This window comes from Suricata suricatta, chromosome 10 (genome assembly GCF_006229205.1).
Source record: "Suricata suricatta isolate VVHF042 chromosome 10, meerkat_22Aug2017_6uvM2_HiC, whole genome shotgun sequence".
Taxonomy (NCBI): Eukaryota; Metazoa; Chordata; class Mammalia; order Carnivora; family Herpestidae; genus Suricata; species Suricata suricatta.
In genome coordinates this window covers 93342665-93369197 of record NC_043709.1, presented here as the reverse complement: position 1 = coordinate 93369197, position 26533 = coordinate 93342665, and the positions used below count along the sequence as shown (strand labels likewise).

Sequence of the window (26533 nt, the reverse complement as noted above, 5' to 3'; positions counted from 1 at the left end):
CTCAGTTACAGTTGGCAGTTCTGGAGTTAACCACGCGCAAGTCAACCCTCAACGAAGGCATTTGGATTCTGTCCGGATTTACTGTTTATAGGTATAGATAATAATATAATGGTGCCTGCTATAGTTATTAAAATGTATCCCCTGACATTTAGTGTAGTACCTGGTACTTAATAGGTACTCAATAAATATTTAACTAAAATATATTTGTTGAGTAAGTAAATGGAAAAGAATCTGGCATAGGTTGTAGAAGTGTGTTTCTAAATCAATGCTTGCTCACCAACACCTCTGTGTACCTGCAAACAGATGCGGCTTTACCAAATCGCTGATACTTAACTCGCCAAAGGTTCAGACCTTAGACAACATCTTCAACTGGTGTTTGTGAAGAACTTTCAAACCTAAAGCTCTAAGCCTTTGTAATTTATTATGTTGGGTGTGATACAGCCAACAGCTATATCAGGGTTTAACCATGTAGGAGGCGTCCTGGTTTTAACCAAGAGCTATAGGAGGCGTATGTTAACTGAGAATCCCTGGGAACAGAGATTGCGTGAAACTAACTCTACCAGACGTACCCAGATGATGACCTACTCTGGAATTACAATAATGTTGCAGATACTTGGCTTTAAAGAGTTATCAGAGGAAACTCCAGAGTGATTTCCCATTGGAGTCATTTTCCTGTTGCAGCAGAAGACTGTTGTTTATTTATTTTGAGAGAGAGAGAGAGCATGGGTGGGGGAGAGGCAGAGAGAATCCCAAGTAGGCTCCACAGTCTTAGTGCAGAACCCAACTTGGGGCTCCATCTCACAAACCATGAGATCCTGACCTGAGCCGAAATCAAGAGTCAGATGCTTAACTGACCAAGACACCCAGGCACCCCTCAATCATTTTTTCCCAAAGACTTTATATTTTTTTTAGCAGTTTTAGGTTCACAGTAAAATTGAGAGGAAGGTCCCCATCTACCTCTTGCCCCCACACATAAATAGCCTTCCCCATTATCAACATCCTCCATCAAAGGATTTCTTACATCTGCTGAACCTGCACTGATATATCATAAACTACACAAAGTCCACCGTTTACCTATGTTCACTCTTATGTATCATACTCTATGGATTTGGACAAATGTATAATGATGTGATATCCATCACTAGAGCATCATACAAAGTATTTTCTTTCAGAGTATTTCCTTGCCCTAACTGTGCTTTGTGCTTAGCCAATTCATCCCCTCCCCCTCTCCACAACCCCTGGCAATTACTGGTCTCTTTATTGCCATAGTTTTGCCTTTAACCAATGTCATATAGTTGGAATCATACTGTATGTAGCCTTTACAGACTGGGACCTTTCACTTAATAATATGCATTTAAGTTTCCTCCATGTCCTCTCATGGCTTAACATTTCTTTTTTTCTTAATATTTATTTTAATGTTTATTTAACGTTTATTTTTATGTTTAATGTTTTTATTTTTTAATGTTTAATGTTTTTTAATGTTTATTTATTTTTGAGAGAGAGAGAAACAGAGCATGAGTAGGGGAGAGGCAGAGAGGGAGACACAGAATCTGAAGCAGGCTCCAGGCTCTGAGCTGTCAGCACAGAGCCAGAGGCGGGGCTCCAACCCATGAGCCAGTGAGATGATGACCTGACCTGAAATCGGACACTTAACCCGACTGAGCCACCCAGGAGCCCCAACAGCTCATTTCTTTTTAGCATTGACTAATAGCATTCCATTGTCTGGATATGCTGGTTTGTTTATTCTTTCACATACTGGAAGACATCTTGGTTGCTTCCAAGTTTTGGCAATCATGAATAAAGCTGCTATAAACATCCATGTGCAGGTTTTGTGTGGACATAAGTTAACCTTGAAGGATGAAGTCAGGTTAGCTAGAGGGAGAGAAAAAGGCTGAATATTCCAGGCAGAGAAAATGGCATGAATATTCAGGGAATTTTATCTTGACTGGCATGAAGCTTCCCCTGTGTACAGAGAAGAATAGAGAAAAAACCACTGGAGTCAGAGCAAGAAGGTGCTCATGTGCCCAATTTTAAAGTTTATCCTGAAGCCATAGTGAGTTATTAAAGGTTTTTATAGGGCATTGGCAGGTCCAGAGAACTTATTAATATTCTAAAAGTTCTGTCTGCCAGCCACATGTAGGATGGATTGAAGGACATAAAGCCAGAGGCCTCCTGTTTTCCAAGAAATTGAAGAAGGGAGGAGACCCTGCACAGGGTGTGGAGATAGAAGAGAAATTAAAGAGAGAGGCTCTCCAGACTTGTGACTGGTTGGGTGGGGTAAGCAGATTGATGGGTAGAGGTAAGCAGATTGATGGCGTAGGAAACTGGATGGAGTGCCAGGCAATATAAAGATATAGGAGGAGCAGTCTGGAATGGATAAAAGCATAATGAGTTTCAGAGATTTTGATTTCTGATTTTATTATTTATTACCTTCATGATCAAGAATAACCTCTTAAAAAAAAATAAACTCCTTAACTCTATGTAAAATCAAGAAAGGGTTGTCTGCTTTACAGGCCTGTCATACTGGGCTAATATTAGGAAAGTACTTTATAAACCTAAAAGGACAGTTCAGTTGTTATTTATTGCATGTATAAGTCACAGAGTTCCTGTTCACATAGAAATGATTTTAAAGGTGCTAAAAGGTATCAGTCCCCTCCAGCAGAATCCTTGAATTATAAATGCCCAATTCATTTTCTTACCAGCAGACTGTAAGCTTCCTAAGGATGGGGACTGGGACCTGCTGGATCATTTATTCCTAGCCTCTAGCAAGTGCCTGGCACATAACAGGCTACCAATAAATGCCATGTAAAGGAATAAAGACATTTTATCTTTCTTTTTTTTTTAAGTTGACTTATTTTGAGAGAGAGTGTATGGGAACAGTGGAGGGCAGAGAAAAGGGAGAGGGAGTGTCCCAAGCAGGGTCCGCACTGACAGCAGGGCTCAAACCCAGAGACAGTGAGATCTGAAAGCAAGAGTCAGACACTCAATCGGCTGAGCCACTCAGGCGTCCCAAGACATTTTATCTTTCTATATCCCTTCTCTGAGGACACCTTTATTGAGATATAATTCACATACTGTACAATTCACCTAATTAAATTGTACAATTTAGTGGTTTTTAACATATTCAAAGGGCTGTACAACCATTACAATAAATTTTGAAGATTTTCATCACTCCAAGAAAGAAACCCACACATCCATTTACAGTCACTCTCCTTTTTCCCTTCCACACCCCTCCTGTTCAGCCATAGACAACCACGAATCTATTTTTGTGTCTATAGTGCCTCTTTTGGATATTTCATATAATTGGAATCTACAATATGTGATCTTTTGTGATGGGCTCTTTTCCAGTAGAATAATGTTTTTAAGGTTTAGCCTTATTGTAGCACATTTTAGTACTTCATTCCTTAGTGAGGGGCAAATACTATTCTATGGATATACCACATTTTATTTATCCATTCTGAAAAAAAAAATGGTGACATAGGAGATATCAACCTCTGTCCCCACAAAAAGATCAATCATTAGATAGGAGTCCACAGTGAAAGCAGATCTGGGAGGGCTCTGGAGTTCACTTAAGAAACGTCAGCAACACAGTACAACAAAAAACTTGAGAATAGTCACATATATGGAAGAGGAAGATAGCTTCATTTTGACTGCATCATCCTATCCTCCAAGCCATCATCAACAGGAAGCCTCCTAGCTAGAAAGAATTCTCTGTGGGGTATGGCTTGGTCGATTGAGTGTCTGACTTTGGCTCAGGTCATGATCTCTCACGGTTTGAGAGTGTGAGCCCTGCATCGGGCTCCTGCTGACAGCTCAGAGCCTGGAGTCTGCTTTAGATTATGTGTCTCCCTCTCTCTCTGCCCCTCCCTGCTTGCACTCTGTCTCTCTCTCTCTCTCAAAAATGAACATTAAAGGGTGCCTGGGGGGCTCAGTCAGTTAAGCCACCGGCTTTGGCTCAGGTCATGATCTCACAGTTTGTGAGTTCGAGCCCATCATTGGGCTCTGTGCTGACAGCTCAGAGCCTACAGCCTGCTTTGGCTTCTGTGTCCTCCTCTCTCTCTGCTCCTCCCCCACTCACACTCTCTCTCTGTCTCTCAAAAATAAATAAAAGTTAAGAAAAGTTAAAAAAAATAAACATTTAAAAAATTAGAAAGAGTTCTTGCCAGGAAAGAAGGAGCAGAGTATGTAACCAGCTTCCCCAGACTTTCAGGAGAATACACGAAGGTCCTACCTCAATCTCACCCCACCCAGGCTGGCAAAGCTGAGACATATAGACATATAGAGGCTGCTAGCCATGTAATTGGAGCAATCATGTTTCATAGTGCTCTGCTTTGGAGCCAAACCAAGCAGCTTTCACCACTGAAGACGCCAATGGCTAGTGCAAAGGGCCACAGACCCCTTGCAGATCTTGCTAGCTTTTGCCTCACAGGTGTTCATATTCACTGACATCTTCCACCTGATTCTGTCCCTGCTCCTTCCCACCCTTGGCCCAGCCCAGGAGCCACAATGGCAGCCAGCCTAGGCAGTTATGCAAGTGCAAGACACCAGCCTAGACCCCTGTGATCTCCATTGTGTGTGTGTGCTCAGGACTAGTCCCTCCAGCTGCATGCTTGCACACCACTTGCCTGATAGCCATAGCCAGACTCCACAGCCATGCGCATGCCTGAAGGGAAGGAGCTCAGCCACAGTAGAGCACACTAGTAGCCAGGGCCTTTACAGCTCTTTGTGAGGCCAGACCAGGCCCTGTCTTCTCACATGGCCTGCATCACTGTGCTTACCTGCAGCTAGACCCTTTAGCTTTGCTCCTGCACACCCCTAGCCCTACACCTGGTCACTGGTCTCCACTGCCATGCACTTGACAAGATCTATCAGCCATGTCAGTGCCTGACCCCAGCCAGGGTCCCTGCAGCTGCCATTGACCATGTAGTTGACACTGGCCCTTACTGCCTGCCCTAGTTTCCACCGCTCCAGGCATGTCTGCAGCTGGCCCCTCACAGCCAAGTGCATATACACTACACACTACCACATGCCCCTTCTCTTGCCAGCCCAAAGTTCCTAGCTGTGGGGCCTAGAGGTGCTGCTGTGGACGCCAATTACCCTTGCAGACACTGCGAACCCCTGCTGTGCTCCCCAGATGGTTGTCAATGCTGTGGACCCCAGTAGTCTGAGCCAAAGAGACATCATGCCTTCTCCTTCCCAGAACCAGAGCTGCCACACACCTCCACATTTGGTATTGTGCACCACTAGACCTAGGGTCACAGCATGTTCTAGCATGCCCTCACCCATAGGTGAAAGCCTTCCTTTATCGAAGTCAGTCCATAACATTTGAAGGAGATGACTGCTTCTTTAAATGTGCAGATGCCTACACAAGGCTGCAGGGATCGTGAAGAATCAGGGATACATGACTTTAGCAAAGGAACACTAACAACTTCCAGTAGCTAGGCCCAAGGAAATGAAGAGCCAGTAGTTGTCCAACAAAGAATTCAAAATAATTGTTCTAAAGATGTTCAGAGAGCAAGAGTATGAGTGGACAGTTTAACAGCATCAGGGAAACAATACAAGAACATAATGAGAAGTTCAGCAAAGATATAGAAAACAAAAAACCAAACAAATCCTGGGCTGAAAAATATAATGATTGGATTGAAGAGTTTAATACAGAGCTGAAAGCTACGACTTGACCAAACAGAAGAAGGAATCAACAAACTAGAAGACAGACCAATTGAAATCACCCAATCAGCAAAAAGAAAAAAAATAAAGAAAAAGAATGGAGAAAGTCCCCCTGGGAATTTGGGGACCAACAAGAGAAACAATGTATATATCATGGGAATTCCAGAAGAGAAAAGAGGAGGAAAGGGGGCAGAAAGTTTATTTAAATAAATAATGATTGAGAACTTCCCAAACCTGGGGAGAAACTTGGATATCCAAGATTATGAAGCTAATAGGTCAACCCCAAATTTCAATCCAAAACAATCTTCTCCAAGACATGCTATAATTAAAACTACCTAAAATCAAAAACAAAGATAATTTTATTTTATTTTGAAGTTTAATTTTGAGAGAGAGTGAGTGTGCATGGGTGTATGCAAGCAGGGGAGGGGAAGGGGCAGAGAGAGAGGGAGAGAGAATCCCAAGCAGGCTCCACACTGCCAGCACAGAACCTGACGTGGGGCTTGAACCCATGAAACCATGAGATCATGACCTGAGCTGAACCAGGAGCTGGATTCTTAACCGAGTAAGCCACCCATGCACCCCGACAAAGATAATTTTAAAAGCAGACAGAGAAATACATTTTCTCTCATATAAGGGAAGCCCTCCTAGGTGAGATTTTTCAGCAGCGACCTTGCAGGCCAGGAGAGAATAATAGGATGATATATTTGATCATTTGCCAGTTGAGAATTTTAGAATGTTCACCTTAGAATGAAGTGTTCATCCAATGGGAACATAAAAAACACCACCGTATCAGGGTGGATTAGGGCATGGAACACAAGATAAATATAGTTTGATGTGGAAAGAGGGGAACAAAAACAAGAATGGGTTGTACTCTCTCTTTTTCCCTTCTCTTTTGCCCACCCCCAAAGAGGGCACACCTGGGAGAGAAGTCAGGCGCTCTCCACGGAGGAATGGTTCTTCAGGTTGATGGTTAATGTAAACCTCAAGACTATAGTCAAATACCACCTCCTAGGAACCTATTTGATCTCTCCGGCAGTTTTTAGTTCTTTCTTCATATTCCCACCAAATACTGAATTTACATTCATTTGCACTTTTCTCAGAGTATTGCAATGGTGAGTAGAGGAAAACGCATGAGTTTGAAATCAGATAGTCCTAAATCCTGGTTCTACCATTTACTACCTGGTGACCCTGAGGAAGATACCTATTTGTGGGCTGCAGGGTTGCTTTGAAAGTTCAATGAGGTAACACAGGGGAAATGTCTATAACACTATAGAATAGAAGGGATTTAATCATACAATTTACTTGGCATTCCTTCTGAAATTATAAATATAAAATGGTAGGGCATTTGCTTGAAATTTCATGAAAAAAATGATACAAAATGATATAATGATATAAAATTCTGAGACCCACAAAGCCACCCAACTCTTTGGTAGAATTGCATCATTAGGCTGCTGTCCTTGATCTGCCCAAACCTGGAGTTTCCATTTTGTGTCACTTGTACTCCTCCCTCACCTTTGCTAGTTTTGGAATGGCCTATGGATAAATATCAAGGTTCCCAGAAAATGCCTAGTTATAGGGGCATCCAGTTTCCTTTGAGGAGACACACACCCTCACATGTAAATCAGTATTTTCCTTTTTTTTTAATTTTTAAAAAAAAGTTTTTATTTTTGAGACAGAGAGACAGAGCACAAATGGGAGAGGGGCAGAGAGAGGTGGAGACAAAGAATCTGGAGCCAGGTTCTAAGCTGTCTGCGCAGAAACTCATGTGGGGCTTGGAACTCATGAGCTGAGCTGAAGTGGGATGCTTAACAGACTGAGCCACCCAGGTGCCCTGACTCAGTATTTTCAGTTTATTCATTTGTCTCTCATTTCCAGCTCCTTCCTTCACCATCTAAATTTTTGGTACGGTTGTCCACTGCCAAGTGCCTACCTTCTGGAACTGAACAGGAGCTTTTTGCATTCAGACAGTTGTGAATTCTTTTTATGTTCATTATTTTATTTTGAGAGACAAAGAGGGAGCCGGGGCAGAGAAAGAAGGAGACACAGAATCTGAAGCAGGCTCCGAGCTGTCAGTACAGAGCCAGATGCAGGGCTCGAGTCCACGGACTGTGAGATCATGACCTGAGCCAAAGTCGGAGGCTTAACAACTGAGCCACCCCGACGCCCCTAGATAGTCGTGAATTCTAACCCTTAATCTATCTAGGACCTTTCTTTCTCCATCTGTAAACAAGATTTAAAATTTTGCAATATATACAAATACTGAATGGTTGTGCTGTACACCTGAAGCTAATATAATGTTATATGTCAAGTATATCTTAAAACAAAATAAACAATCCCCACGCCCCATTTAATAAAGTTCTAACACTATAGTGCCAAAAGATGGGTAACGCTTAAAGGCGACGCATTATAACACTAGGGAAGGTCTTACTCTATGGGGGCGGTGGTTCTGGCTTTGAGGCGGTGGGGCCCTTTAAGGGTGATTACTCTCTCTCCCCTCCCTCCCTCCCTGGGACGGGGGCGTGGTGATGTGTGTTGGGGGGCGGGGGGCGGCCTCCAACCCGGAACTGACGGCCGCGCGCAGCCGGCGCGGCCAATCCGCGTCACTGAAGGAACGAGCTTGCGGCGCCGGAGCGAGTGAGTGAAAGCGGCGCCGCCCGTCGGCCGCTGGCGCGGTTGAAGCTGGTGCCTTCCACCTCTTGTCCTTAGGGTTCCCCCAAAGAGTGCGGGCAAACAAACCCAGCAGCTGCGCTGCGCCTTTTGGCGCGACGGTTCCCCAAGTAGGGCCTCCCATCCCCCTCCGTCAGCGCACCTGAGTGGGCTGGGAGCGTCATCTCCACAAGTCGGCCCTGCAGCGGCGCCCACATTTGGTGTAGCATCCCTGTCCCTGTCCCCGGTCCCTACCCGGTCGTCCCGCCGCCGGAGCGGTGACCGCTTGGCCCGCCGTTCCTCCGCTGCCGCCACCATGGGCAGTGAGCAGAGCTCCGAGGTCGAGAGCCGACCCAACGATCTGAACTCCTCAGGTCGGTGTCCTAACTTCACCCTCCTCTAGCCGGCCCTGTCTGCTTGCGGAGACTGCTGCCTCCCAAACTAGTGGGGATTGGGACCGTGGACACGAACGCACAGAGAGCCCTCACCGTACTTTTTTCTTGAAAAAGAGAAAAAAGTCACCGTCTGTCCTAGCCGTCGTTCCCCAGATGGGAATGCCTGTGACTGCAAGCTAAATCAGCTCGTGCGCCCATGCTCATTATTTATTGTCAAAACAGCTGTTTCCCCCAGCGCTGCCCCCTCTTTAAAAGGCGACCTAATTAACTTTTGGCGTTAGTGCTCTGGACTGACACAGTGAGATTTGGGTCATAGAGCGGGCGGATCATAGACAGGATCTCTAAGGACATGTTCCTTTCCAGAAGGGATGTGTGACAGGTGTACAATCGATTTGAACCCTTGGGTAAAAACATCTCCAGAAACTGCATTTTCCCTTGAGAAGGTGTTGCGATTCCCTTCCTATAATTGTAGGAGTTGGCCAGCATCGCATTCTCTATTCTTACCCCGTTCGTATTTTAAGATTTCTCCCAGCGTTTTAAATAGGAATGGGAGGATTATTGTGCTAGGAATATAGCAAACAGTTGATACTTAATTGAGGATTCAATGCTCTAGTTGTTGGCCACAAACTTTAGTTAGCACAACTGGCTCTGCTTGAGATGGTAATCTGAATTGGAATAAATCTGAAGCCTAAATATAACACATTAGTTTCAGGTGTACAATCTAATGATTAGATATTTGCATATATTATGAATTTTAAACCCTATTCTACACTTGCAGAAAGAGAGGTGCTAGATACACCAAGAGTCCACAGCTGCCTTTAATGTCTGTAGTTCAGAAATGTAGAAGCTGACAAAGGGTTAGTCCACACTGAAGTGTGTCCTTCAAGATTGGTTCAGGTCCTCATTTGGGGGGCTAGCTTGGGACACCTTTTAATGGTGAGCAGCCTCCACTAGCTTTCCTACATTCTTCTGTTTCCTTGGAAGACCCAGCATATCTGATCTGTTACTGCAAACACAGTGATAGTTGTTATCCTTTCCTTTTCTTGCCCCTATGTCCAGCTAGAAGCATATTTGAGTGGAAGAAGCATGGCATCTTAAAAAACCTGCTTGCTCACCTACTCACCAACAGCATGAGCTCTAACTGGTCCTATAGCAAACTAACCAAGAGCATAGGTTAGAATTTGCCGGTTTCCCCTGTGCTCAGTGGTTTGCATACATTTGTATTTGTTCCTTACAGCAGCCCCATTTTACAGGCAAGGTGATAGAGATTAGCGAGAATCTAGTGAAATCTGTTTCCCGCTGGGGTCTGGGGAAGAAGAAATCAGTTAATTTGTAGTAAGAAAGATTTCTGGCTTGGGACTTGTGACGTGTGAAGTAAACTAGCAAAAGAGGTTAAGAGATACTTCTTGAGCAATAAAAGCAGAGATTCAAAAGGAGGGACTGCCAAGCCACAGAAGACTCTAGCCTCCAGGGACCAGGGCAGTTCTGTGGCACCCCTGCATCACCCTTTGAGACGTATCTGTGATGAGCCTGCAAATACCACCTTCTAGAGGATAAACCGCTTTGAAGGTTTATTCTTGCCCCAGCATGGAAAATATTGAGGAGAGGAAGGTATCTTGATCTAGGCAATTGTTGGTAGTTTGAATCAGTTCCTCCAAATGCTTTGCTTTTTTGCAACAGACCTGAAATCTAGAGGTCCTACAAATTTCTGAATTTGGCTTCAGCCTACAATGGCCCTCCTGTTTATTTCTATTCTTTTTAGACTAATGCCTGTAAATGTAGAGTCAGGGGGCCAGTGCCTCAAGAATAGACCCGTCTCATATAGGGTTGAGAACTAGGGATTTTCCCCCCACAAATAGGATCTATTATATACACCTGGCTTACTGTGATAAGGTGGTCAGTTTGGCAAACCTCAGTTTCACAGGGTTGGGCTGTGTATACCAACACCCCATAGACCTCCAATTCCTTTCCTAGTTCTTTTTCTATAACTATTGCCTGTGGGCAGGTCATAGCAAAATTTTGTACACTCATTTCCTCATTGGTAACATAAGGACAATGTCAGGAGAATCAAACTAAAAATCCAAAGCATAACCTACCTTATATTTTTATGTGCCAAATAACAAGATATTTTTAATTACAAAAGCAATTTCATACATGTTAGAAGTTCCTATAATGTTTTTTTTTTTGGTAGAAAATACAGATTCCCCCATGATTCAGATCCCCTTTTCCAGTCCTCACTGCAGGATGACTACAGTTAGCATTTTTGTGTGTAAAAATACTCTTTTAAATGACCGTACTTTAGTGAGACAGAGGGGGCTAACTAACATGCAGCTCGTGAGCAGTGTAACTTTATTTCCAGTGACTCCTTCTCCAGCTAAGCACAGAGCCAAGATGGACGATATTGTGGTTGTAGCTCCAGGCTCCCAGCCCTCCCGGAATGTCAGTAATGATCCCGATGTCATCAAATTGCAAGAGATTCCAACCTTCCAGCCGCTTTTGAAAGGTAAGCACTTGGGTTTTGTCTTATCTGGACTTGCTGGAAAGGTTTGCAGAGCCACACTGCTTTCCCTGGAGAGCCATGTGCCTTCCTCATCTACTTTAGGCCTTTGCTTAAACAGCAACTTCTTGGTGAAGGCTTCCTTGACTGCCCTATTTAGAATTGCAACCCTTTTTGCTGCTTTTCTCTGCAGTTTTTAATCAGTTTTTACTGTTTCCCTGTTAGAATGTGAGTTCCATGGTGGGAGGAGCTTTGGTGTTTTGTGTGCTGTTGAATTGTAGAGCTTGGTATAAAGAAGGGACTGAATCAATGAATGAATGAATGATGCTGGAGTTGGCCTTCACCTGTTATATTTCTACAAAAAGATTTTCACTCTTTTTTTTTTTAAGTTTTACTTATTTAAGTAATCTCTGCACCTCATGCGGGGCTCAAACCCACAGCCCTGAGATCAAGAGTAGCATGCTCTTCTGAACTGAGCCAGCCAGTTGCCCCAAAGATTTTCATTCTTACTTGTGGCCTGGACTGTGGGTTGACTAGTTCAGATCCATAGAGAAAATCCCCATAATCATTGGTACGCTTAAAATTAATTCTGGAAACTGTTTTGTATGAGAGGAGAGGATGTGTATGAGAGAAATAGCATATATTGATTAGTGTATACTGAGGTAGAGTTATTTTTTTTTTTTTTTGAGAGAGAGAGAGAGAGATGGCATGAGCAGGGGAGGGACAGAGAGAGAGGAAGACACAGAATCCAAAGCAGGTGTGGGGCTTTAACCCACGAATGGTGAGATCATGACCTGAGCCAAAGTTGGACACTTAGCCAACTGAGCCGCCCAGGCGCCCCTAGAGTTGCCTTTTAATATGAATTTTATTATTCACTTGATAATTTAATTATATATTTTTATTAATTTTGTTAAATTTTTTCACACCTATTAAGTAGTGGCAATGATTTTCTATTAATGGAACAGGGTTTCTATTATAAGAATCCCTCTTTCTGTCTCTTTCTCCAAGAGTGGGAAATACAAATGAACGTAAGGTCCCGGTGTACTTAACCTGGTACAATATAACCTAAAACATCTTACATTTATATAGCTATTTCTTTTAGAAGGTACCCCCTCCACCCACACACCCACACCCACACCCAACTGTCATCCATTTAATTCTTACATCGTTAAATATGCTTGAATGATTTGTGTCAGATCAGACAGCTGGCAGATAGAGAGGTTGAACTTGAACCTTCATCGCTGATTTCAGAGACTAGTTACACTGTTCTACATTCTACTTAAAAACAGAAATAAAAATAAATAGTGCTGTATTAGTGAGCCATATATTATCTTATCCTTCCCAGTGAGTCATCTGCTTTACAGGTGAGGGAATACATGCTTTCGATCTTTTCCTACAGGCCTCAGTGTTGGACTCTGGGAAACTCTTTGGTCCTTTCGTGAAGCAACACATTACATCCTGTTACCCATCTTAAGAGTTTCCATTATTTTGGGGGATAACATGATTCTTCAAAGAAGCCAACATTAATACAGTTTCCATCTCCACATGTCCTCATTCAGTCAGATTAAAAGACAAATTGGATTTAATTTAGCTGTAGAAACATAGAGGTGGACACTCGTATTCTATACTCCAGCCCTTCCAGATATGCATGTCATACTGTCTGTGGTCACAGTTTATGTCTCTGCTTCCTGTTAACTATGTCCAGAGTCTTAAAAAGTATTCTAGTCCTGGCTGAGGCCTTATGGGACCAGCATTTGTCCCCACTTTACGGAAATACTAGGAACAAGCAAAAACAAAACTCAAAAAATTCCCAGAATTTGAGATATATTTAATAATTTTCTGGGGTAGTGTTTATAAGCATTTGAAATACTTCTTATTTTATGATAATAAATTGAAGGGGAAGTATCTAGGAGAAAGCTTGGTGTTAAGGGAAACTAACCTCAGATGTAAACTTTTTAAAAAAGTTTTTATGTATTTATTTTGAGAGAGAGAGAGAGAGAGAGCAGGGGAGGGGTAGAGAGAAGGAGACAGAGACTTCCAATCAGGCTCATGCTGCCAGCACAAAGCATAACTTGTGGCTCAATCCAGGAGATCATGCCTTGAGCTGAAATCAAGTGTCAAATACTCAACCAACTGAGCCACCCAGGTGCCCCTAACCTGAGATTTAAAATCATCACTGGGAGGGGCTCCTGGGTGGCTCAGTTGGTTGAGCATCTGATTCTTGGCTTTGGCTCAGGTCATGATCTCATTCACAGTTTCATGAGTTCAAGCTCCACGTGGGGCTCTGTGCTGACAGTGTGGAGCCTGCTTGGGATTCTCTCTCTCTGCCCCTCCCCTGCTCACGCTGTCTCTGTTTCTCTCAATATAAATCTAAAAAAAATTTTTTTTAACAAAATAAAATCATCACTGGGAACCCTAACAGTGAATAATTACTGTAATCCAGTTAACACCATGCAACTGGACATGGTTGCATTGACACTTGGATTTAAATGGGGCCTTGGGTGCCAGCTAGCTGTTTGCCCTGGCTTTGTTTTTTAACCTCCTTGAACCTTGGTTGTTGAGAACATTGGCAATAGGTGTGGGAGAGAAGAAAGCTGGTGAGGGGCAGGGTGCAGTTAAGAGGTGGGACTTGGCTAAGGAAGGTGGAGAAATCATTTGATAAGGGCAGCATGAAAATAAAAATGGCAACATGTGGCAGGGGCCAGACTGCAGGGAACAAAAAAAGCCAGCAAGCATTTAAGCAGAAGCTCACGTTTCACTTGTGAAGGAGAAACATCTTAGTGATTCGAAGAGACAGACAATGAAGACAGTTGGGTGGAAATAAGTATAATTTTGATAATAACAGTACCTAATCCCTCCCCTTCCTCCTGTACCTCTGTGTGATCTTATTTTTCCTTCCATTTTGTAGATTAAAACACTGAGACTCAGAGGGTGTGAACTCCTTGCCTAAAGTCACATGGCTATAAGTGATAGCTCACATCGAGATGGCCTCAGGACATGGAGTTTTCAGCTGTTTTGTACCTAGAATAAGACTGTTTCCAATTCTAGCAAAACCAATTAGAAAGATCACCGGGCTGTAAAAGACAACCGGGTGATGGGTGTGCGGCTGTTGGATTTCCAGCAGGACGCAGAGCCCCCTGCTTTGTCCCCCCACCCCGCCTGGTAATTTAAAGCTCTGCCGCCTGCCTGCTGGGCAGCTGGAGGACCACTCATCACTGTCGCCTTTATGCTCTACTCTCTTTTTTTGCCCTTTACTGCTTTCAGGATGAGGCTATTTCTCAAACTAGTAGAAAGGCCGCACAGTGAGGGCTATACCCCCCAGGTTTGATTTCAGAAAGCTTTTTTATTCAAGTTAATGACAGTTTATTCTTTCAAAACAATATATTCAAGTATTACACAGAGTTCACTATTGTTCCGTAATGTCATGTGATGTAATGCTAATGCTGGTGGGTGATCTGCAGAGGCAGTAGCCAGCGAGTTTGGGGCTATTCGGATGACTGAGGTAATGTTTGCATTTCTAATAAGCAAGCAGATTCTTTGGTCTTAACCCTTTTGGATAGATATAGCAGAGTATAATTATGCTCTATACCAGTACCAAATATCTGTTCCTCTTTTTATTTAAGCGAGAAGAATTTCTCTTTTTCACAGCAGTCTCTGAATTAGCAATTTATTTTGAAGTGTAAAGCTTTTAGAAAATGAAAAATTAAGAAATTACAAGTAGCAAAAAATGGCCACAACAAAACACAAAAAGCAAAATGTAGATTTGATGCATATTAGATTCCCAGGGTTTAAAAAGCCCTATAAATCTCTTAACTTAAAATTCAACCACTTATATTTTTTAATGAATGGCATGATTTTATATCAATCTATAGAAATGAAATATAAGAGAAATGCAAAGTTGATATTTTACATATAAAAGTTATATAATTATTCTGTTGACACCTGAAGATGAATATATGCATACGAACACATGTACACGTGCTTGGGCATGTATGCACAAATGACATTCTTTACAACTGACCTGATATTTTTGTTACTGACCTTGGATATACAGCATAAGATTGTCTTGCTGACTAAGAAGGGCACTGTCATTGTTACCAGCAAGGAAGGTGAGACGTATACAGTGAAGAAATTTAAGTGATACTAAGCAGCATTGTTGGGAGTTCTGCTTTTGTTTGTTGAGAACATGATTTACTTGAAGTTGATTTTGACAGTTAAGAGCCTGGGGCTTTCTTTGGTGGAGCAAAATCTCATGGAACAGCAGTGAAGACTCAAATCACATGGAACACTGAGAATTGGTAGATGAGGTTGAAGCTGGGAAAGAATGAATCAGTGGGAAATGGTAGTAAGGAGAACATGAGGGAGTTTCATTTCAAATGACCAGTTTATTCACATCTTTCTCACCCATTCATCTATTAGCCAGACAAATAGAATAAAAGCAGAGTCTTTGTATTTATCAGACACTTGTCTCTGTCAGCTGTCAGACCTTATTTCTCTTTTGGAAAATGGAAGATGAGAGAATGGATCTTAGAGCTTAGTCTATTCTGAATGACTTAAAGGTGACCTCTGAGCCCAGGGTTGATCCTAAAAGTTTGTTCTCCCCCAAATTCCATATTTGAAAAATTGGTAACTTTTCCCTAGTTATGGTGTAGATTATTTGTGCATGTAATACCTCTTCAGTTAACCTTTTAAATATTGCTGTTAACCAGCAAAGTGTTAGTCTGATTACTCTGAAGAGCTGGAAGTACTAGGCGAATGATCCCTTTAAACCAGTTGGGAAAGCAAAGCAGTTTTGCAAGAGCAGCCTCACTTTTATCCTCACATCAGTGAATGTGTGTGTGCCTCCATTCTTGTTTCTTTCCATCAAACCTCAGAGAAGGTATGTCGATGCCTTTCTCTGAAATGTAATGCTTTTCCATTTCACTTTTTTCTCCACTTGCTGGAACTTTCCTTGTCTTTAGCATCTAGCTTTAGTGAGCCTCTTTCCTCCTGTGTCACTATATAGAGCCTTTTTTTTTTTTTTTCATTTATTTGAGAGACAGAGGCATGCATGGGGGAGGGGCAGTTAGAGAGAGGTGGGGAGAGAGAATCCCAAGCAGGTTCTGCACTGACAGCATGGGTCCCGATGTGGGGCTTCATCTCATGAACCATGAGATCATGACCTGTGCCAACAGTCAAATTAGACGCTTAACTGAGCCACACAGGTGCCCCTAGATCTTCTCATCTTTTATTTTGTTTATTTAAACATTTTTAACATGTTTTATTTATTTTTGAGAGAGTGCAAGTTGGGGAGGGACAGAAAGAGAGGGACAGAGGATCTAAAGTGGGCTCTGTATTGACAGCAGTGAGCCTGATGCAGGGCTCGAACCCATACACCATGAGATCAGCTGAAGTTGAACTCTTGACCGACTGAGCCATTTAGGCACTCCTGATGGTATTTTGTGTTTGTCTATGCCTTTTATTCTGTCCATATTTTTGAAGTCTGTTGTTAGGCATGTGCACATTGATTTTTGTTATATTGACCCTTTTATTATTTTGAAATTGTCCTCGTATCAATGGCATGATTTCTTATCTTGAAATCTATTTTGTCTTATGTTAATATAGCCACTCCAGCTTTTTCACACTTACTGTTTGCATAGTATATATTTTTTTCCATTCTTTCATTTATTTATATTTTTACCTATTTGTGTCTTTAAAGTTCATCTCTTGGAGGCAGCATACAGTTGAGTCTTATTTCTGTACCTACGCTGACAGTCTATCTTTTAATCAGGGTATAAATTGATGTCAGATTTAGGTCTACCATTTGTTCTTCATTTTCTATTTGTGGTCTCCTTTTGGTTCCTTTACTTTCCTGATCTTTTTGGATCAACTAAATTTTTTTAGTATTCCATTTGAAGTCCTCATTAACTTTTTTAGTTGTATTCTTACACATTATGTTTTTAGTGGTTGCTCTAGGAATTATACACAATTTTTTAAAGATTTTTAAAATTTTTATTTATTTTATTAATACTTTTATTTATTTATTTTTAAGTTGGCTTATTTATTTGAAACTCAGAGACACAGACAGCACACATGGGGGAGGGGTAGAGAGAGAGAGAGAATCCCAAGCAAGCTCTGTACTGCCAGCGTGGAGCCTGATTGGGGTTTGAACCCACAAAACCATGAGATCATGACCTGAGCCGAAACCAGAGTCAGACACTTAACCAACTGAGCCACCCAGGCGCCCCTAAAGATTTTATTTTTAGATGATCTCTACACCCAGCATAAGGCTCGAACTCACAACCCTGAGGTCTAGAATTGCACCCTCCACCAAATTGGCCAGCAAGGCACCCCATAATACACATCTTTAACATCTGACATCAACTAAGTTCACATAGTTAATATTGTACACATAAACTGTAAGAACCTTTCAATGGTATGGTTCCATTTACCCCACTTCTCTGTGTTATAGTTGTCATATTGGTGCATCGCCATATACTAGGAATCCCATGTGGTGCTTATATTATTTATATATATGAATTTATAAGTTATGTATTTATATACAAATTAAATAGATGTTTATTACTTACAAAATGTATGTTACTGTATATGTTAATTGTATGTATTATGTAACCATATATATTTATTTTATTTTTTTTATCTTTTTTTTTTTTTTTTTTTACATTTATTTATTTTTGAAGACAGAGACATAATGTGAACAGGAGAGAGGCAGAGAGAAAGAGGCACAGAATCTGAGGCAGGCTCCAGGCTCTGAGCTAGCGGTCTGCACAGAGCCTGATGCTTGTCTCAAACCCACAAACTGTGAGATCATGACCTGAGCTGAAGCTGGATGCTCAACCGACTGAGCCACCCAGGTGTCCCCATATATATTTATTTTGAATGATGACGTATCTTACAAAGAAATTAAGAGAAGAAACAACTATATATACAATAGAATGTTATGTCTCCGCACATATTTACCATATCTGGAATTCTTAATCCCATTCTGTAGATTCAGATTTCTATGTGATGTCACTTATTTTTAGTCTGAAGACCTTCTTGTAGCATTTCTTGTAGCGCAGATCAGCTGGAAATAGAGTCTTTCTGTTTTTATTTGTGTGAGGATGTCAGTTTTTGCCCAGTTTCACTATAAAATGTTTACCCTTTTTTGGTAAGTTTTTGAGGCGACATTGTGGAAGTCTAAAAATCTCATTTCTCAACACACTTTCCTTCACTGGTTATAATATCCATTACTGTTTCTTGTTTGAATTAATTACACAGAGACAGTTGCCAAATAGTGATTTTTCTACCTTTATCATTCCTTCCATGTTTATTAGTTTGTATTCCAGAGTCAGGAAGGGCATTCTCTTCTCTCCATTTATTTATTTAAGTCCATGCAGAATGGTGAATTCTTATTTTATTCAATGAGTTATACTCTGTTACAGTCACTATTTTCAATCGCAGAATGCTCCAAATTTAGGAGCACATGGCTGGTGCAGTCAGTGGAATGTGCAACTCTTGGTCTTAGGGATGTGAATTCAAGCCCTGTGTTGGGTGTAGAGATTACTTAAAAAAATCAAATCTTAAATGCTCCAAATTTCACCAGTTGGAACACTGTCGGTCTAGCTTACTTTGTCCTTTTGACATATTCTCATTATTCTTTGAATGTGTTTTAATTTTCTGGCAGGATATAATGTTCCAGACTTTTCTTGTTCTTCCCTGGCTCCAGCACTAAAATCAGGCATTTCTCCAGGAATCCTGGTTCTTTTAGTGGAGAGTGGTGTTTAGAAACCACGCTTAGGCCTTCTCAGTGGATTTAGCAAGGAAGTATATATGTGTGTATATACATAATACACACATTTATACCTATATGTATTTTTATATTTATCTGTATATATTGCAAATACTAAGTTTACACTGATGTGTTCCAAATGTTCTTTGGTCTATAGGTTTATAGTCTTCATCAAATATTTTCGCCATTATTTCTTCCAATATTTTCTGTCCCCCTCCCCCACTTTTTGTGGAACTCCATTTACTGTGTTATGCTATGTCACAGGTCACTAATGCACCTCTCAGTTTTGCAGAGGGGGTTTTTGTTTTGTTTTTAGCCTTTCTCCTTTCTGTCCTTACTTTGGATAATTTTATTGCTATGTTTCCAGGTTTAATGTTTGTTTGTTTTTTCCTGTCGTGTCTGTACTGCTCTTAATCTCATTCAATGTATTTTTAATTATATATCATTATATTTTTCAGCTTTAGTTGTACCTCCCTTTTAAAAAAGTCTTCATGTCTTTGCTTATCATGCTTATGTTCTCTACTTTTTGAACATATAGGGTGTATTTATAATTTATAATAATTTTTAATTCTTGACCTCTAGTCCATCATTTTGGACCTTTTTTTATTATTAAATGAAGTTTCTCTGTATTACAAGTAATATTTTCCTGTTGCTTTGCATTCCTGGAAATTTCTTCATTGTATGCCAAGCATTGTATATTTTGTATGTTTCTGGGTACTAGATTTTGCTTTATTTCTTTACAGTGTATTAGACTTTGTTCTGGCATAAAGTTAAGTTACTTGTGATCAGTTTGACTCTTTCTGACATGTCTTTGTTTTGTGAAGGCTTATCCAGAGCAGTCTTTAGTCTAGTTTAATTGAGCCTCACTACTAAGGCAGTGCCCTTCTGTTGCCCATGTATGAACTCTCACACAGGTGGGAACGCAAACTGCCCTTAGTCCCATGTGGGTTTCAGAAATTGTTTGGCCTATGCCTTTCCTGTAGTTCTTTCTCCAGCCTCGTGGAATTTTACCACAAGTTCATAGCTTAGTGTGCAACCCAAGATTCAGGGTGCCCTGTGCGGTTCCCCTGAGTGCTGTCTTACTGAGTCCTCCCCTCCCCTGTATTCTTTTGTGTACCTTCTGATACCTTAGTCTCTCCAAACTCCACATTCTCTTTCTTCAACTTACTGAGGCCACTGGGCTCTTTATGGATGTCCTCCCCTCACCCAAGCCCCAGCCTGGAAACTTTTTCAGTAATAACTGGGGAAATGATAGGACTTGCTTGTTTTCCTTCTCTCAATGATCAAAGCCCGGCACTGCCTGTTCTAGAATATCTGAAAAGAGTGTGTCATATATTTGGTCTGATTCCTAGTTGTTTATGACTAGAAGGCATAATAGCAATTAATCCCTCATGGGCAGAAGCAGAAACCCTCAAAGAAATGCTTTTTAATTTTTTTTTCCTGTCCATTACCATTTCTTTCATTTTAAGCCCCTCATACCAATAGCCTTCGATTACCACCTTGGTCATTTATTTCTGCAGCATGCGATCGACTCTTGAACAATACAGATATCAAGGGCATGGACCTCCCTGCTGTTGAAAATTCGTTTTTTGTTTTTTTTTTTATTGTCTCTTGCTGGACTGTTTGTTTTTTTTTTAATTTTTGTTTTTTTTTAATTTTTAAATAGTTTATTGTCAAATTGGTTTGGAAAATCTGTGTCTTACCTTTGACTCCCCTCACCCCAAACTTAATTGCTAGTAGCCTACTGTTTACCAGAAGCCTTACTGATTACATAAACTGTCGATTAACACCTATTTCGTATGTTACACAGTTTATATACTGTATCCTTATAAAAAAGTAAGCTGGAGAAAAGAAAATGTTATGAAGAAAATCATAAGGAAGAAGAAATACGCTTATAGTACTATATTGTATTTATAGAAAAAAATCCAAGTGTTAGTAGACTTGCAGAGTTCAAACCTGTGTTGTTCAAGGGCCAAGTTCACGGGCACTGGCCAGACTCCTGGTGGTGCTCCAGGTAGTAGAGATATAAAGAATGCAGGACACAGCAGCTGTCCTGTAGGAACTTACAGTTTCGTGAGTGATTTAGAAGGTAAGGAACTTACAGTGATGTAGCATGGGTACTATTGGCCACATGCCCAAAAGATCAGTCATGCATGGAGAATAGAATCATTAATTTGGCCTGGGAATTTGGGGGCAGGCCTCATAAGGGAAGTACCATTGGAGCAGGGCTTTGAGGGATAGAAGGTAGCCACATGGAGAGTATAGGTTCAGGGAGTGGATTGAGATTGATGGTTTAAAGAGTCAACCATATAACCATAAAAAGTTATAATTAAAAGATGCCAAAACAATTCTTGACCAAAATTATATCTGGGATGTGCTACTTTGATTTTCTTGTATTACTCTAGATACCCATATGTATACAGGTTAAAATCTGAATTTAATTTTAAGCCACACTAGACATTAACTTACTGGAATAATGAACTGTTGGTTTGTATACTATTATTCATTCTTTTTTGTTTCTTTAAACTTTTAATTTGTGTTATATTGTGAATTTAAACAAAATATACATAGTTTACTTTAGTACCCAAGGACATATCTTTCTAAGCAATATCATTTCCTGGCTAAGCTAGCTAATTATTCCTGGAATATGACAATAAAGATAGATGTAATTTTTAAAAATGTATTTCTTTTTAAGGCTCTTTTTTGTTAGTAGTTTTTGCTGCGTGACATCTTAGAAACATTCCAAGGCAGAATAGTATAAAATTCTGTTAGTTATCTTCAATTTTTCTACTTTTCCAAAAATCACATATAAAAATTCTCCTATTTTTAAATATTAGCATTTGAGACTGAAATGTTTATTTAGGAAAGCCAGGGTTTTAAAGGTGTTCTTCCCAGAATTTAAAAAATTCTTTTTCCCTACCCCCCAAATTTTAACTGACTATTGGAAAGATTAATGCTAATTTTATAGTATTTGCAATTGGTAATAGATAAGGCTGTTCATCCTGGGCAAAGTGAAAGTCATGTTCTCTTTCCAGAATTGTGATGTTTCATATATTTGTTTATTCATTTAACCAAATTCTTTGAGTGGCTGCTGTTTATCAGATATTTTAGGCTAGAGATATAAAAGCCACAAACATTATTCCTTCCAAAGACAGCTCACAGTCTTGTGAGGGAAACTATATTCCTAACAGATCATTGTGATTCAGCATGATAAGTGCTTATAATAAGCTTTAGAGAGCCTACAGCATGGAACAACTTAGTCTGAGAGAGGCAGGAACGTTTGACTAGAATCAGAACAACTTAGATTTTTATGTGTACTCTTGATAGTAATTACTTCCAAGCTTTATTCCTAAAAAGCCATGTGGAGCCATGTGGAAAATTTTACTTTAACTTTTTTATTTTTTTAGATAGAACATGCGAGTAGGGGAGAAGGGGAGAGAATCTTAAGTAGGCTGCATACTCAGTGCAGAGCCCTACGTGGGGATTGATCCCATGATCCTGGGATCACAACCTGAGCCAAAATCAAGAGTCAATTTCTCAACAGACCGAGCCAACCAGGCACCTCGAAACTTTTGAAAAATTACTGACTTTAGGGTCCCAGACTCAGAGTTGAGTTTAGTAGGTTCAGTTGTAAGACGTCTCTATGTTAAACTAGCATTCCAAGTGATTCACTTTGGAAAACACTGAGCCAGATGTTTCTGAACTTAAGTACTACTTGAGATCACAGAAGTGTTATGTCATTCAAATAAATGATTTTAGATATTTTTTAAAGAGATGCAGTTACCAAAAGTATTTAGAGTATGTCATTAGGTGTTTGCTATTTTTGGATGAATTCCATTGTTGAAACTGATTCACATTTAATGCCTGTACATTAAATTTTGGACTCATTGAGAGTTCATTACTTGTTGAAGAATTTGTTAAAAGTCATGGGGTTTTGGTAATGGTTAAATATTTTTTCTCACCAAAATTTAGTTTTACAGAAAGCCAGTAAAATGCAAAGTGATATTTTAAAAATGACTTTGGGGGCACCTGGGTGACTTAGTTGGTTAAGCATTCTACTTCAGCTCAGGTCATAATCTCAAGATTCATGGGTTCGAGCCCCGAGTCAGACTCTATACTGACAGCTCAGAGCCTGGAGCCTGCGTTGGATTCTGTGTCTCCCTCTCACTATGCCCTCCACTGCTTGCACTCTGTCTCTGTCTCTCAAAAATGGATAAACATTAAAAAAAACTAAAAATAAAAATGGCTTTGGGTAATTATTTTCCTCATATGAGCTATTGAAAATTATTAACAAAATATTCTAAACACATTTCTAAACGTGTTTACCCACATGTTAAAGTGTTGGTAAACAAATACACATAAACAAAAATGAGGTTTTGAATTGCAAGAGTTTTGGAGCAGGCAAATGACAATTGGGAGTTGCTTTGTTCTCATTCAGTCTTTTTAGCCAAGGACTTTTCTCTAACAGTTAAGATATTAGTATTTTTATTTCAGTGAATTTTGCATCAAGATTAATGTTTACTAGTCTCAGAGGAAGGAAAAAATAAGTCCCACAAGAGGAATAAATATACGCCAAAGAAACATTAAAAATTCTTTAATGCTAATAAATATCCTAGATCACTCTCATGTTTTGCTATTTTTTCCGTAAGATGGCCTCCCTTTAATGTACCTGAATTTATAGCAGTGCTGTTTTTAACAGCACCTTCACCACCAGATGTCGCTAGACTATAATAATTAATAAGCAGGTTCACACAGCTACAGAATATTTGCAAAGGCCTTTGGTTAATTAAGTTTACTCTGTAGCATCTGGATTTCTCATAAAACCAGGTCATTGCTTGCTTCAAGCACAAGCTAGTTGGAAAATCTGTCAAATTCTGTGACACATGAGTGATCTATAATTAGTTATTTCAGTGTTAACCAGGTTAACAAAAATTATTGCTACAGGAAACTTTTAGTGACCTCAATTTTTAGTCTATCACTGTATTCGAAGAAATGTTTATTACACCCAATATTTCTCAAGAGTTTAGATTGTGTTTTAATCTAATTTCTCAGGGCCTAGCACACAAGGCCTGGCACTTGATAGGTATTCAGTAAATGTTATTAAGCATTAACGTAATATATACTATATGTCATAGGGGAAAGGAACCTTGAGTTCACTTCTCAAAAAGTCTCACTTAGGCAAGAATCTGCAAAAATATATACCTACAGTCCAGGATAGTGTGTATGTACCAAATGAGTACTACAGGCATTAAATTTCTGTGGGATATCAGAGGATCAGTCGCTCTTGGGGCAGTGATTAGAGGTGTACTCATGAGAGCATGTTTACAGGTGAAAAGGAAAGTCTAATACAAGTGAAGAAAGTAATGAGCCAAGGTTTAAGAGTAGGAAAATGTGGGCCATAAAGATTCAGAAAGGTCCTAAGGGCTCTGAATTTAAGGCTTATACTTAGACTTAGTATTTTTTAGGGGGCAGGAAACATTAAAGGATATTGCGGTGGGTGAATAATAATATGTTTTATAATGCATTGTAATTTACAAAACACCAACACTTGAAGAAGGGTGAATGAAAGATGATTACTCTTTGATTTTGGAATGCTTCTGCTCTAAAGTTTGTTAAAAGCACTTATTTGAAAGAGATGATAATATAGGGGCGCCTGGATGGTTCAGTTGGTTAAGGATCTGACTCTTGGTCTCAGCTCAGGTCTTGATTTCACGGTCATGAGTTCAAACCCCACACTAGGCTTTGTGCTGGGAATGAAGCCTACTTAAAAAAAATCAATCAGTGGCACCGGGGTGGCTCTGGTGGTTAGTGTCTGACTTCGGCTCAGGTCATGATATCATAGTTTGTGGGTTCAAGCCCTGCATCGGGCTCTGTGCTGATAGCTCAGAGCCTGGAGCTAGCTTCAGATTCTGTGCTTCCCTCTCTTTCTGCCCCTCCCCCACTTGTGCTCTGTTTCTCTCTCAAAAATAAATAAACATTGAAAATCAATCAACCAGTGAGATAATTAATATAGGTAGAGGGCTTAGTGTCTGGCTCTTAGTAAACCTTTAATAAATGATCCTTGATAACAGATTATTAAATCAGTAAAAACTATTATGCACATTCTACAAAATAACTTTTTCACAAGAGTCAAAATCATGAAAGATAAGGAATGACTAAAGAATTGTCATAGATTGGAAGAAATTAAAGAGACATGCAATGTCTATTCTAGGATCCTGAATTGGATCCTAGAATAGAAAAGGACATTAATAGGAAAAAATGTAACTTATGATAAGGTGTATAATTCAGTTGATTGTATTGTACCAATGTTAATTCCTTTGTTTTGATAATTGTACTATGGTTAGGTACTATGTCAGTATTGGGGGAAGCTGGTGAAAGGCATATAGGAATCCTATATTTTATGCAACTTTTCTTAAAGTTAAATTATTTTAAAAATAAAAAGTTTAGGGATGCCTAGCTGGCTTAGTCAGTAGAGCATGTGACTCTTGATTTTGGGATTATAAATTCAAGCCCCACTTTTGGTGTAGAGATTAGTTAGCAATAAAATCTTTTAAAAAGTTAAAAACTTTAATGTCATCTTTAAAAATATTGCAATTCCCTATTTGGGAAAAGTTTTCTATGAAGAGCCCAGATGTTGGAAGAAAGGTTTTATATATAATAATAGTTTTTAGGATAGACAAAATTTCCCCACTGTCCTAGGCTTTTTTTTTTCTTAAAAAAAAATGAAGTATAGTTGACACACAATTGCATTTTTTAAAAGTTTTATATATTTAAGTAATCTCCACCCCCAGGGGCGCCTGGGTGGCTCAGTCGGTTAAGCGGCCGGCTTCGGCTCAGGTCATGATCTCACAGTTCGTGAGTTCAAGCCCTGCGTCGGGCTCTGTGCTGACAGCTAGCTCAGAGCCTGGAGCCTGCTTCAGATTCTGTGTCTCCCTCTCTCTCTGACCCTCCCCTGCTCGCGCTGTCTCTCTGTCTCTCAAAAATAAATAAAAAGACATAAAAAAAAAAAAAGACTTTAATCTCCACCGCCAGCACCAGGCTTGAATTTATGACCCTGAGATCAAAAGTTGAACGCTTCTCTGACTCAGCCACCCAGGTACCCACTTTTGTTTTTTTTTAGATTTTTTTAGTTTTTTTGCTTTCAATTCTTTTTTTTTTAATGTAACACAATTTTTTAAACATATGCAATTATTTTCCATCATGTACAATACAGTAGTTACAATGACACTCCAAACAGAAAAGCAAAGTAAAAAATCAAAACCCCCACTTCTATTTCATGTAATTAGACTTATACAGAAATTAGAAGGTTAAGTAACAACTAGTTAATCACCTAATTTCACAGCTATCTGAAGTGGTAACCGTTATATAGCAGCTTATCTATGATACATTCAAGATACATGATACAATTTATTACTTTCCCATAAGCTACAACACAGCCTGCTTAATACCTTTCCTTAAATTCCACCTCTATACTACAATATACTTGAGGTCCATGCCAAAAAGTAGCTACCTTTTATGTAGGAAATGGATGATTAAGTCTTTGGAGACTATGGATGC

General features: G+C 40.0%; 1 protein-coding gene across 4 annotated transcripts in view; it reads left to right on the top strand.

Moving 5' to 3' along the window:
• The first annotated feature begins 8248 nt into the window (after positions 1–8248).
• Positions 8249–26533, top strand: part of BORCS5 (BLOC-1 related complex subunit 5) — a 114604-nt gene continuing 96319 nt past the window's right edge. For 2 of the 4 annotated variants that reach the window (XM_029955776.1, XM_029955775.1), the window contains exons 1-2: positions 8308–8687; positions 11068–11211. In XM_029955776.1, coding sequence (XP_029811636.1) covers positions 8630–8687; positions 11068–11211 — 202 coding nt within the window. In that variant the 5' untranslated portion in view covers positions 8308–8629. The other 2 variants (XM_029955778.1, XM_029955777.1) reach the window with 2 other exon arrangements.